A 14,972-nucleotide genomic window follows, 5' to 3' on the forward strand; every position below is an offset into this window, starting at 1 on the left:
TGTAATTATATTATTTAATTAGTTCATTTATTAAATGTTGATTATATTAAGCGATATACTATTTAATTGGAGTACTTTATGATTTTGACTATTTAAATTAGTACCGAATTAAATACCAAATCGGATATAAAAATGATATCGTTGGTTAATTAGATTATTAAATTTATTAGATTTGAATGTTGCTATAGCCAATTTATATAATTCCATCGGAATTGTTAACCAAATACGCAATTCTACGTATTGTTATTTAATTAAATTATATAATAGTGAGAAATTGATAACAAATTCGTAGGAATATTCCGAAAGCTATACATAAGAAATAATATATTGTTAAAGAGGAAGAATGAGGTTTTAATGATAATTTAATTTAAGAATGTTATTAAAAATGATAGTTATAAATGTATAAGGGGTTTAGTTAAATAAATTTCTATGAATCACTTGATAAATCATAAATATTTTTATGAAGCCTATAGTGTCTAGATATTGAGAAGAACTAGAACGAAGATTTATATTTCGATAGAAGTGGAGTATTAAAGAATTATTGGAAATCGTACGAAAGAGATTTAATATTATATTTAAAAGAAATTATGATATTCTTGATATATTAATTGTATGTGGTATAACTCATTATAGGATACGGGGTGAGGTGAAAGGACTGACAATTAGCGATTGAGTAGAAAGAAACGTTATGAGGTTGAGGTAAGTAAATAATTAGTATTATCTATATATGTTCTCTTTATTTCTGATATTACTATTATATGACTTTCTGGTTCATGCTGATATTGTTTTATCTGAAAATATATGCGTGGTGAATGATTTGATTTGATTGACGATACTATGTATGTGGAATGCGAAGACACGTTGAAATATCATGTTTGTTGTATGTTGTGTTGTGTGTGTCTGAAAATGAGAATGTAATGATATATTGTTTTACGTTACTAGTTGCTTACAAGAATGGTGATATGTGGAAATGAGGGAGTGGTGGAAGTTGAATATAATTGTGGCATGAATACCCCTTGATGTGTTGAAAAGCCTATAAGGCGAAATGAAATGAAAAGAGCTTTGATGCGATATGAGAAAGAAATGAAATGAAAAGAGCTTTGATGCGATATGAAAAAGATGTGATGTGAAAAGAGCTATGATGCGAAATAAAAGAGCTATGATGCGAATTGAAAGAGCTACGATGCGAAATGAGATTGATGAGCCAGCTGTCAAGGGGACTCACTTAAATTTATATGACGGTGAGATTGAGTTGACGGAAAAAACACGATATCACCTTCTGGTAAGCAAACTAGGAAAAAGAAAGTTTAATTGATTATTTTATTGTGAGATAGCTATATGGTGTACTACAATTGATTATGTTGGAGTTAAATTGACTGTAACCCATGCATGTTGCCTACTTGTCCTGTTTGGGTTGTGTTTGATATACATATATAGATATGGCTGATTATTGACCTACTGAGTGGCAAGCTCATCCCTCTGTTGACATTTTCTTTCAAGAGTAGACTTTGAGGTGTCTGACTGTTGAAAAATAGGTCTACGCACTATACTCAGGCAGGTCGGTCCAGTATGCTGTTTTCTCCTCTTTGTCAGCTAGAGTACAAATCTTATTTTGTTTGTATAAAGAGAACATAGGCGTAGAGATCAACTGTGGTGGATCACCTGTGGTGTTTGATTTGTATATATGTGATGTTGTGGGTTGACTATGTCGTTATGACGTTGTGATTACGTATGCATATCGATTAGATGATTATGTTCATTTATATATATAAACACAGGGATTATTATAAGTATGACGTTTAGGGTAGATATAGCCCTTGTAGCGAAGGGGGTGCTAGACAAAAGGTTAGCACTCCAATGCTTAAGTTAGTCCTGGATTTAAGAAGATGAATATAAAAATAAATTATGACGAGAAATTATTATAGAAGTGATAATTTTGTATGTGAAAGCACGGAATTAGAGTAAAAGAGTATCAGCAAGGGAAGTTTCCAGTGTGGGAGGGGAGTGTCTGTTGAGAGGTACCCCTATTTATAAAGGAGGAGTCCCTCTGTAACAGGAGTTTCGGTGAGGGGGATCCGCATGCCCAATGAGGAAGGCAGGATTCAAGAGGGATACAATTGCACCTAATCTGTTCCTTAAGCAGCAAGTCTTCGGATGAAGGGGACTCCTTCTTCATGCAGACTCCTACCTGGTGGGGAATCCTTTTAGGCTGAAAAGTCCAACCCCTTGAAGGCACCTTCCTCCCTTTGGGCTGGCCTTGGAAAGATGCAGCAACCTTTCATACTGGGCTTCCTTCTTGGGCCAAGCTTGCAGGTTTCATCCTTGGAAGGATTTTGGGGTGGGGGCTCCTCCTTGTGCTGAGCCCAGAAAGCCTCCCTCTTGGGCCGATCTTGAGGAAACAAGTCTCCTTCCTTTGCCAATCATTTTCTGGGGGGTACCCGCCAACGTCCCCCGCCTATCTACTTTCTAGGGGGCACCTGCCAAGGCTGCCTATGAATTGTTTTTGTGGGCTATCATGATTTGGCCTTCTAGGATGCCACGAGACTTTCATTTCTTTCTTCTTTTTGGATTGTTTGGACCTATTTGGGACAACCTATTTTTATGCACATCAAAAATATTTTTTAAATAAAATAAAAAATATATTTTTTGTACATGTGATATTATTATAGGCATAAAGTTAAGATTGACGTTTTTTCTATTCGACCTAGGAAGAGCTCTGGAAATTTAGAGGAGAAAGATGAATTTTTTTGTTGAAAATTGTTCTATTCCTTTTCCTCATTCCTTCTTCCACTAAATATAGGACGAGGATCTTTTGCCATTTGCCTTAATCTTAAACTAAGGGCTCATCTAATGGGGCTTTATGTTTTGTTTACTTTGTTTTTTTAATGTCGTTTGTGACTTGTCCGATGGCCCGATACAAATATGAATTTGCATCTAGTTGCAGTCATGGCCCAATTGATGGTATTATGCAATTCTTATGACTCAACTATGTATTATTAAAATTTAGTTACCCAAAATGTTCCTTCACTTTTAGCGTGTATTCCCAAAAATACCTCCTTTTAAATTAAATTTTCTAATCATGTCAGACTCTTCCCCCCCCCCCCCAAGACGATTTTAAGGGGTTAATTATATAAAGATTACTAAATAAAACAAATTATATAAATATAATTTATCTAAAATGTATAATAAAAACATATCGATCGGCGACTCGACTTAAAAAATATATATTTTCAAATAAAATTGGTATGTCGTGGATCCGATCCACGACATGGAACTTTTTTTTTTATTAATTTTATTTTTATAAATTAATTATATTCAATTAATTTTTAACAACATATTAAAATCTAAAAAATTATAATGTTAAAATTGTATTAATTTAAAAAGAGATAAAGAAAACTTCAGTCCTTTATCTTTGTCACGGATTAATTTTGGTCCTCTAACTTTGACAATATTAGTTTTAGTCCTTTATCTTTCAATTTAGCGTATATCTGGTCCTTCAGCCTTTTTTATGATCATTTTACCCTTTTAAAGAAAATAGCTTATTAATCCATTTTCATGCTCTTAAGACGGCCCAACATGCTTTCGAAATAAATTAAGACCCCATAAATTCATACCTTGCTTTGACCGCTCTATTTTTGGGTATTTCAACTCCTCAATTTTATGGACTTCTTCCAACCACACTACCGCAGCAAATGGTTCGCAGATCTTTGGCTCTTTTAGTAACAAAACAGTACAGCCCTATTTCGTTTCCTAACTTAGGGCACAAAAGGGACTTCAATACGAGGACTTAATAGAATTTTGGACAAAAAAGTTGAACAGAAGCCTAAATTTTATTGATGAAATATAGGAAATATTACACAGATATTATTTCTCCATTGGAGGAGACGACTATTTAGCCTCTCATAGTAGAGGACTTGACTCGTTGGGGAAACCCCCATAAACTGAAAGATTAAAATACTATGAAAGATAGAAAAGACTCAGAATTCTAATGCTTTGAAGAGTAGGAGAAGTTTTCTGATGATCCCCATTTGCTTCACTGCATCTTTATTTATAGGCGTCTGCGAACTTCAAATTCAGACTCCAACTTGTTTTTTGATGACGTCGTTGCATTCGTCATCATCTTGTCTCTTTTGAATGACATCACTGTGTTCGTCATTACCGCATCCTTTCCAGCTGTTGGTCATAATGGCTTGTCGGCCATGTAATTTCCAGCTGGCTTTCCTGCTTTGCTGACTATTGGCCGTTGTCGTTTTCTGCCGACAGTCTTATCCTTGATCTTTTATATCTTTTAATTTTTACTTTTTTTTGTAATTTTTTTTTCTTTTTTCCTTGTCCTGGTCTGGTTTGGGTTTATTTTGTGTGACCCGAATCTTTGTCCCGAACAAGGGCTTCTCTTGCTTTTCACAGCAAGGACATAAAATGCTATTACCCAACATGCAACATGTTGCACGTCTTCATCATTATAGCTTCGGTCACCGGCAACTTATTCTCCCAAATTAACATCCTTTTCTTCTCAAATAAGATTTGCAAACTCAGTGTTTTTTCCTGTCATGGAATTTAACATGAATGATCCATTCACTTTGTTGGAGAAAATTTTGAATAGATATTTAACTTTGTCCATCTCAGTGTGACAGACCCATAATCCCCAAGCTCTTCATTAATAGCTGATACCTGGGGAATTTCTCCTGAGTCAACTTTGATTTTATTGAAAGCTACCGTGTCTGGCCTCTTCAACTTCATGAAATGAAATGTTGGATGAGATCCCTTTCCTGTCATTTCTGGAGCAACTATATGAATTTTATCTCTAGAACATCGCCTCTTTTCAGGTGGGGGTTGTTTTGCCACGAATCGAAGGTCGCCCCACTAATTCATTCCAAAAGTTTTGAGATTTCTGCAAAACTCGGTGACATAGTATAAACTGAAGCAAGAGGTTCAAAATCATACCATTCTCGGACATCTTCTCGTTTCGACCTTTCTAACATCCAGACCCTGTTATATTTTTCAGATGTTTCGATAATGGTCTTGCTTGGGTTCACTCCTTTGCGAGAAATTAATTTTTCCCACATTCGCTGATATTTCAGCCAAGCAGAAGAAGATATCAATTTGTTAGTATTAACCTTAAAAGTGTCTGTCATTGGCTAATCTCTCCCTCTTTAACCCTAGAGGTTCTGGGTTGATTCGAACCTACAAGAGTTTTCACTTCCTGTGATTCAATTGTTGCCATTTCACCAGAGTCTAGTGATGGCCTCGTGCAATCAGTACTCGAATTTGGCGCTAAAGTTCTAGAGCCCCTGTACTCTAAATGCATGTTTAGGGTCATGCTCCCTCAACTCGTGAGTCATCCCTAAAGGTGATGCCTTCCGAATTGGTTCTCGAAAATCATTCCATAGCCATGTGGATGCTAATAAGGAACTTCTTATTGCGACCAGGACTGTGTCTACATCAGCTCTTTGGATTTGTCTAGCAACTTGGGCATTAACCGCTAATTGTCCAAAACTTTCTGTCAAGCTCCTCGAGGTTTTCGCGAAGGTGCCTGAGTCTCAACATGATGGGTTTGCTTCAGATGCCTCCATCTCTCATCAAGAATTCTACAAGAATATTTTTATGAGATTTTATAATGATAATATTATAACAATAATATTGGCATTCAACTTGTCATTTGATAATATGAGCTTTCTCTATTTTCGATTCTAATTTATTTTTTAAGAAAAAGCCTTGACATTAGTATTATGAACTTTTAAAGTAAATTTTTTAGCAAGTAAAAATAAAGGCCATTTCTTATAAGCCTTCCAAACCGCGAAGAATTCTTTCTTGTTAATATGCCAAACTTTGGGTTGTTGTTTTGAGAACAACCCTCCTGTGTATCTACAAGGTTCTTTCCCTGTAGTTGTCTTCTTCATGAGCACTGCTGCCCATCTGTAGTCATTGGCGTTTGTGTAGACTACCAATTCATCCTCGTCTTGTAGTATAGTAAGCTTTGACAGGTTACTGCAAACCTATTTCAGCTCAAGAACCCTTTTTGTGTGGATTTCTTCCCATTTCTACTTTGAACTTTCTGTTTCTTTCAAGATTGGTCGGAAATCCTTCCTATATCTTGCAAGATCCTTAATGAAGATACCTGCAAAATTAACAACTCCCAAGAAGCTCTGCAAATGCTTCTTGTCCTTGAGTAAATTGAGGATTTTTTTCCACAATATAGTCCTGTAACTCAATCCCTATTTCGTCAATAAGAATTTGATTTTATTGATAGCAATAGTAGCTTTCTTCTCAAAAAGTACTAAACTTTCTTTATGGCATGCATTAGATAATATTTCAAGATGTTTGATATGTTCTTTCATATTTTTAGATGCAATCAAGATGTCGTCAATATAGACAAACATGAATTCAAAATAATCTTTAAAAAGATTATCTATCTTTCTTTGGAATATGTGGTTGCATTAGCTAAACCCATTAGAAACACATTCCAAATATATTATCCCTGTGGTGTGGAGAATGCAGTAAATTTCTTTGGTTCACACTCCATCTTAATCTGATAAAATCCAGATTTGCAATCAAATTTAGAAAACACTTTTGCCCCTTTAATGCAATCAATTAAGTGTTCTCTACTAGGAATGTAATAACAATCAAACTCTAATATTTTATTAATGACTTGATAGTTAATTACCAACTTGGGTTACCTCTCTTAATCTCACCATGGTTTCTTACCAGAAATCCAGAGCTGTAGGTAGAGATTCCAGGCTCGATGAGTCAAAAACTGATATGCTCTTTGATAATCATCTGTATATCTTTCTTGTATTTCATGTTCATTTGGATGGGTTTGTATCGAATGTACTCGTACTTGCATTCTTCCTTGAGCTTTATAGTAGCTTCGATCTTGTTCCTATCCCACCATGCCACAGGGTATTCACGAAAGTTCCTCTAGATGAGCCTCTTGACATTCTCAAGAGAAAGCCTGTTTTCCTTTCTGATATCTAGCGATTTAATTTCCAGTAGTGCTTCTTTAAGGTTCATAATTTCCTCATCGGATTCCTTATAGAAGCTATTGATGTCTATGAGTCCCTGTTACCTAAAAGACAAAAGGACATTACCAAATTTTCTCTTATCCTGCATTTTTGGATGAGTTAATCTGGCATCAAAATCACCACGTTTGCTGCGAAAATTTATTGGCATTATTCTGTTAAATGTCTTTTCTCTTCGCAACACCTGTATCTCACCACCACAGTTAGTAGTAAAGATTAACATATTCCTTTGATTATCTTGCATATATCTTGCAAATGTTTGAATGAAATATTACCTAGCAAGATATCGGTTCCTGTATCATGAAAGTAAATAGGAGTGTTTTTACCTTAAACCAGGGCGATCCAAATGCTCCTCCGATCATGATCTTAGCTTCTCGTATTCCCTTATTGAGTACTATGATTTTTTTATAAAAAATACCTTCCTATAATAACGAGTAAGGGTTTCCTTACTTCTTTAGGGAAAACTCCAGGCTTTACCGTGCAAATTCCTGATCCTAAATTAATACAAGCTGCGAAATATTATGTCTTATATTGATCATACAACATACAAACAGATATGTATATAGAAAAAGGACTTGTCATTCAATCTTTATGGTAACACCATCAAGACTAAAATTGGATGATCTTTTATGATGATATCAACACCACCTATTCTAGGTATCCTAATAGGATCTGGTGTCATTACCTTGGCAAATTTCTTGAAAATTTTGGGAATCTCAATATACTCTTTCCTAAGAAACAAATCTGAATGATGTGTATTGGAAAGGGCATATGCAATTCTATAAGTTATAGAATACGGTCTATTTCCTTCTTTCATTAGATCTTTTCTTTTAAAATCTTGATGAATGGTTAAGACTCTAATGAAATCTTAGTCTGCTAGGTTGTATGCAATCCTAGGATGAATATCAAACATTAGTTTTCCTGCATATAAATTATCTATCATTGTTCCAAGACAACCATCTCTTAGGTTATTGATTCTTCTATCCATTATGGATAAATGTATTTCTAAATCAAGTTCTTCTTTAAAAGTTGCTTTTATTATTACTTCAATAGTTCCTATGTGGATCCATTTTATAGTAACGACTATTTATTCTCTAAGCTTACTTAATTCTTCAAGAATCTCTTCTTTAGGATTTAATTGCATCTCCATCACATTACCAATAAGTTCCATAGGTATAGCAAATTCCAATGAACTTACTTTGTAGATTATGTGATGATTTCTTTGGTTCAGGACTTTCTGACTCGATTGAAGATCCATCTGAATCTATTTCTACTTCTTCCTCATAGACACTTTCGTCTGACGGAAGGTCTTTGAATTGGTAAATGGGTACCAAATCGCCATAGTAGACTGCATCCAAGATGTCATCCATGGGTTCAAATTTTCATAATCACCACGTTTCTGCGGGCAGTTGGGAGATATATGTCCTCTTGCTCCGCAGGTCCAACAATTGTCAGTCTTTGAAACTTTCATTGGGTCGGGTATGGGTAAATCTAAAAGTTCTTCTTGTAGGGGTCTTCAGGTGGATCTTGTATCTGTTCGTCTAGATCCTTGGGATGAAGCCCTTGTTGGTCCTGTTTTCTGCCCAGATTTGTACGATCTGGCTTTTGACTTAAACCACTATGATCTTCGTCGGGAAAAGGTTTTCCTGGAACTCTTGGGGTAGGAGTCACTATTTGCTTCCTCCTTTTCCTTAGCTCGCTTGATTTTTCTATAATAGTTGGAAAATCATTGTTATCACAACAGAGAGGAGTTCGTTTGATTCTACCTCTTAGTCTTTTCATGTTCTTCTGGATGGATGCTTGATAACACCAGTCCTTCAGTTTGTCTTTAAGGAAAGACATTCTCCTTGCAACTGAATCTAGTTGTCCTTCAGGTACTTTGTATGACGGGATCAACATTTCCCTCCATGACTGCATATTTTTGAAAAGAACATTGGAGCTGCTACTTCTGTTGCTACTCCACTTTGGAAGAAATACTTGTGAACCAATAGATATATTCATCTACTGCTCAAATACTTCTTAGTTCAAGTCTGAAAAGAGTCTGTGCATATTCTCTAGCCTTTTCTTTTGTTCTTGTCAAGATCTAAATGTTTCAAGGGTTTCCCTCTAGTTTCTCTTTAGATTTGTGACTTTAGTCTTCAGATTTGCAAGATCCTTGTGTAGATCTGGGAGGATCTTAAGGATCTCATCCACCTTCTAGCACAAAGTTTCTATTTTTCTATGTATATGGATTAACCTATGTCCATAGTCTTGAGTGGTCTTTTGAATCTCTCTTAGATCTTGAGAGATAATCTAGGTATCCTGCTTGAATTCTTTCCAGTCATCTTTTATCATAATTTTTAGAATTATATTGGTGAATGAATTTACCCATTCCATTTCTCTTTGCTGGTATCTTACCATGAACTTCGATGGAGTGTAAGCGCCTCACAGTATTTCCTGGTAGTATGTGGCGGACTTGAAAATTTCGCATCCATTCCTTTTTTCCTTCTGCTGTGAGAAGAGTGAAATCAATCCTTTTTAGAGTGCTGTCACATTTTTCAAGAATTTCTACAAGAAAATTCCTTCTTTGTATTTTCAGAGTTTGAAAATATTCCCTATTATCATTGTAACTCGAATTTTCGTTCGATTTCATACTTTTGAAAAGTCACCTCCGTTAGTGGTAAAATAACTAAATGTAATATAAAGAAATATTTTTTCAGTGAACCTAAGCTTTGATACCATTCTACGCGAGCATGGATAAGCATAGGCATAAAAATACAAAATTAGTGAAAATGGACTATGATAAGCATTTTAAAGTTTTAGAGGGGTAAAATCGTTCAAAATTTGCCTCGATCTGGCAAGAGAACTAAAAATTGCGACCTTTTGGAGAGTTACGACACTAAATTGCTAGTGCCTAAAGTTAAAGGGCTAAAATGCCATTCACTCTAAGTTATAGGACTAATTTTGCAATTAACCCTTTTATTCTAGATGAGTCCTTCTTCCAAAATTAAATTGGAAGACTTAAAAACTCTATATCAAATATGGATGCATATTGGGCAGCGAGGCCACAAACTTGACCTAATATTCAATATCTTCCATTCATACATATTTAACTCAATCTCCATGATACTCATCATCTCAATTTCTCAATCTCACATTCATCCCTTCATACAGGAAATGAGGCATGCGACCAAGCGAAAAAGGAACGGCAAGGAAGTTATATTAAGTCAGCAACAAACTAATATAACCCTTGAACTCAACAACTCGTTGTGTACCTCAAACTATGTGGTTGCACTTAATCAAGCATCTCTAGATCCCTCAAAAAATAGAGCATGCTTAACTTACTCAAATATTGAATAGTCAGACATTTTCCAACACAATCGCCCGAACTACGAATAATAGAACACAAGTGCATTACCAACTTAGTTCTTCCTCTGCCTCTCATACCAATGAGCTTGGTTTTGACAGATTTTATTGACATGCTCCGGTAGACCGAATTACTCATTGGTATAGTATATTATGCTAAAGTAGTGTCATCAAGCTTACGCCTCATGGCATGTCCAGAACCCTAAAGGTACAAGAAATAATATGGACTCACACAGTCATGAAGTAGGGACCCATTCAGTCACTTCCCATAAGAAATCAACTCAAAGCACATTTAATACGAATACATATTATGATGGAGCTCCCACTCACTTAACCTACGCACTACCAGAAAGTCACTCTCTTAATGCCTTCTAGTAGTTTTTATGTTCAGCCGAAAATTAGGTCTTTTATAAACTGCAGAGACACTGCATGATCGACCAAATATATGATCACATCTTAGCTCTACCAGCTAAGGCGACTATTCATTATCTATTATCCTTCCGCACTTCTCAAGTGCGAAGGTAATCAATCACATGACTTGTTTATGCAAACTGATCTTTAAATCTCATTTAGCTTGCTATCGTAGCACTAGGGTGATTGCCAGTGTGAGAGGGTCAATCAAAGTTTAGTAATATTTCATAATTCAATAGCAATCGCATGTTTTCACAAGCCACAAAAAAAATCAAGTTCTACATGATTTTTTACCACTAATGTCTTCATACATACCAAGGCTAAGTGTAAGGAATAAGGAATCATACTGTTCGTAGAACATATTACAGAACAACTTAATTATGCACATATCTCATCAATAATATCTAGTATCTGTATACTAGGTCCTCCAACAATACTTGACGCCTAAAGGATACAACATTGTAATATGCATCATGATCAGATAGTTTGAATTTGATCTTAAGTTACAACGATAGATGTCCTATTGATCACTTGGTTGCACCACACAATAAGCATTTAAGAATCATTTTGATAATTACTCCCAGTTCTAGTCATTGGGCACATGACTAGTTGGTATATATTGTGCATCAAACATTATAGTGCTTACTCAACTAGTGCTCATTAATATTTCTTTTCTTCCTTCAATTTTAAGGCATGTCATTTAACTAAAATTAATATAATTATGGAGTATCAATAAAGATAGTATGATACGTATATAACTAATTTCATCATCCATTATATAGTGTTTGGGTTGTTGTATTACATGTGTACTATCCAATTGGATAATATAATGTAGTGAGGCCATCTTTACTTTAGATGATTAGCCATGGTATCATGGTTGATCATCTCTTATTTCATGTTTACTTGGGTATGGGTCGGCCTGTGATTTTGCCTTCAAGCACGGAACAAATGCCTATATCACTATACAATCAACAATGTGATTATCACAACTTTAATCATAACTTGATACATCCCACTCTAATCATATCACACAAAGTAAAGGTGACCTGAATGAGTTACAAAATATAATTAAATGCAAAAAGAAAATTTTTTAAGTTATTTTTATTTTAACATTATAACTTCTGAATAATTACAAAAGATAAGGGGAAAAAAAACTCTCAATGCTTATTAGAATACAAATTTTAAAATAATAATTCTTATGGAATGCTTACATTCATATGAAGCAAAAATTTAAAATAGACATTCAATTAGAAAAAAAAATGTACAACATTTTAACTTTTAAAAAAGATAATATATAAAGGTGTGACACCAAACTCTACTTTTTGAAATTTAGTAACTAATCAAAATTCAAATATTTTTCAGAAATTCCAAAAAAAATAAAATAATATTTTTTTTATTATATGTTACTACTAAATTATTATAATATAACATACATTCTTTTAAAGATACATATATTTCATAAGGAAAAAATCAAAATGAAAAAGATGGTTTTCATGAAAAAGTGAAAAATAATCAACCAGCTAAATATGTACCTAGTGAATATATGGATCAGGAAAATATTTCAACTTCAAGTGCAAGGACATATAAGAGGACGGAGAATCCATCATAGCTTTAGATTAAACAAATGGGATAGTGCATGACACCTCCTTGACATACGACTCTCATCGAATACGGCTTTCCGCAAAATTCTATATGTATCTGTGAGATCGAGTATGAAATTCTATCCCATAAATTCTATCCCATAAATTTTGTCGAACTCCACCAACGCAAACTAAAATACTAATATATCAATATCTACCATCTGAACTCTACCAAATCATTTTCAAAAAGGTCACAAGTATTAATTTCAAGAAACATAAGGAAAAAAAAGTATAATTTTGCATTGTCAACAAAATCTTGTCGTAATTAACCCTGAAAGTTTTTTAAAAACTCATCACAATCTTGCTTATTTATATCTGTTCAATTAATATTAAACTTTATATTACATTTCACAAGGCAGCACACATAAAATCCGTGTAAGTGTCAAGATCTAACATAAGGTTCCGTCCATGATCTTCACAACAACGTAAATAGAATATGATCAAGCAAGCCAAGCTGCCAGCATTTCTAGAACACTGGATATGACCTTTCATTATATTCTAATATCGTCCAATTGACAAATTAAATATACTGTCCAATACCAGCCAGTTCAAGTACCCAAGTTCAGTGCTAAGGAAAATAAGACGTGAACTTCACGGTCAAAACTTCGACAACTACTCAAGTTCTATATGAAAATTGGATGCATTTCAACAAATAGAAAAGACAGATGCAAGGCAAAGACTATGTCTAGTGGTCACCAGGCAATGACTTGATAATGTCCGAGTCACCTGCATTGTGGAGGAGCAATTAGTAACATCAAGATCCAATAATTCAAGAAAGAAGGCACAATTAATGGAAATAAGAAATTATCATGTACCTGGATCAACAATACTAAGGCAAGAAACACGAAAGTATTTCCCACAAGCAGTTCCCAAATCAACATTATCTGAAAGTCCAGATTTAATAAGTGCGTCAGCGAAAGAGATAGGCAGATTTCTAGTTTTTCCTTTTTCTTTGTGTTCTACTGGAAACACAACCAGGTCAACATATGGAGGAAACAATGGCAACATCATTGAAAATTTTGATGTTGATGGCACGTCTGATAAAACTAAAAAGTACAAGATACTGACGGCGCAGCGAGGGCTTGAGTGAGGTTCTACCGGATACTAATTGTTTATCAATAGAATACAATTAGGAACAACCAGATGAACATGAATACAACCAGAATACAATCAAGATATACAGAAAACATAAGTCTACTCATAAATTTGTTGCAAAGACAAGATCAACTAAATCTTCAGTATTCTCAGGGTGTGAGAAATGTCACAATTTGCACTCCCAATTATAAAACTACCAGGTTGACATCAAAAGGGTGGTTACAACACCCAACTAAACCAAAATTAAGTAGAACAAAGCTTATTACTTATAGCTCCACCTCACATTTCTGTGACCTGAATAACACCATAATGGCACCTGATGACTACATGAATGCCACAAATCACCCAGAAAATAATATTAATATATACCATACACCAAGTTTTGATAAATCAAATATAACACTGTGAGAGGCACAAATCAACTCCCAGAATCAATAAAGGAGCCCCAACAAAACTAGATCAACAAAGTAGAGGAAGAAAAAGCAGAAAGCCAGTGACAATAGGTTAAACTGAGGACTTACTCCCACTGTAATGGTGAACTCCAACTTTCGCGAGCATCGCGTAGTACTCAATTTCCGATTTCCTCAACGGCGGGCAGTTATTCGAGATAAGTATCAATTTCCCTACGATTCCCAAATCATAGAAGTCCAACCATCAAAATCCTAAACACCAATACAGCTACAGTCCTTGACATCCATTAACCCCAGAAAAAATAAGAGAGAAAGACCTAAAAAAATGGAAGAATTAAAGTTGCGAGAAATACTACCTTTTGAGCTGCGGAGAGTTTTGAGAACGGTCTTGTAACCAAGGGTATACTTCCCGCTCTTCATCACCAGAGCCAGCCTGTTGTTGATGCTCTCATGACTCTTCTTCTGTACATAGAAAAGACATTGAAGCACTGAAAATCAAAGAATCACACAAATATACATATAGAATTTTCCCATGTCGCAGAATTTTTTCTTACGGTTTTCTTCGCGGCCACCATTGTGCTAGGATTTGAGCTAGGGTTTCGCCGCCGAGGGAGAGTGAGAAACCTAACCTAGTTTGGGTAAAGCGTAATTCTTCACTGCGGCGCAGTGTACCGTTGTTGGGGTAGAGTTCTTATAAGAGGCGCTCCCATAAGAAATTCCATTTGTAACCCTCAACATTTTGTTGCAGAGGAAATTGCAAATCTAACCCCACAATTTAGGGTGATTTCAAAATTCGCCCTATAGTTTATAAACTTTTAAATACAATCCTCCTATGTTCAAATTAAAATTGCAAAAAAAACAAAATCAAAATGTTGCTAAAGGCCCAGTACTAACGGATGTTAACTAACAGCAGATAACCCAAGTGAGAGTTATCTGGACGTGGAATAAAAAAAAAAGGGATTAGACATCAATTTTAACGTCTATAGATGGGGTGGGCCTTTTGTACAACATTTTGACTATTTTTTGAAGTTTTTAACAATGTATGAATTTAA

At 34.9% G+C, this 14,972-nt stretch overlaps 1 protein-coding gene across 1 annotated transcript; it reads right to left on the reverse strand.

Annotated features, from left to right (window-relative positions):
• Positions 12,846–14,618, reverse strand: LOC105171125 (60S ribosomal protein L30). The gene is made up of 5 exons (XM_011092150.2): positions 14,475–14,618; positions 14,277–14,382; positions 14,032–14,133; positions 13,231–13,299; positions 12,846–13,141 (listed from the first exon to the last, which is right to left on the reverse strand). Exons 1-5 carry the CDS (start codon positions 14,493–14,495, stop codon positions 13,101–13,103), a joined length of 339 nt encoding a protein of 112 aa, XP_011090452.1. The 5' UTR covers positions 14,496–14,618; the 3' UTR covers positions 12,846–13,100.

The sequence above is a fragment of the Sesamum indicum genome, linkage group LG9 (genome assembly GCF_000512975.1).
Source record: "Sesamum indicum cultivar Zhongzhi No. 13 linkage group LG9, S_indicum_v1.0, whole genome shotgun sequence".
Taxonomy (NCBI): domain Eukaryota; kingdom Viridiplantae; phylum Streptophyta; class Magnoliopsida; order Lamiales; family Pedaliaceae; genus Sesamum; species Sesamum indicum.

What these genes read in the sequence shown, in the direction of transcription:
- LOC105171125 (XM_011092150.2), bottom strand. Translation starts at nt 14,495, where the DNA reads ATGGTGGCCGCGAAGAAAACC. An exon ending in AACTCTCCGCAGCTCAAAAG is followed by an intron (nt 14,134 to 14,276) that starts GTAGTATTTCTC and finishes TGGGAATCGTAG; the next exon opens with GGAAATTGATACTTATCTCG. An exon ending in AGTTCACCATTACAGTGGGA is followed by an intron (nt 13,300 to 14,031) that starts GTAAGTCCTCAG and finishes CTGGACTTTCAG; the next exon opens with ATAATGTTGATTTGGGAACT.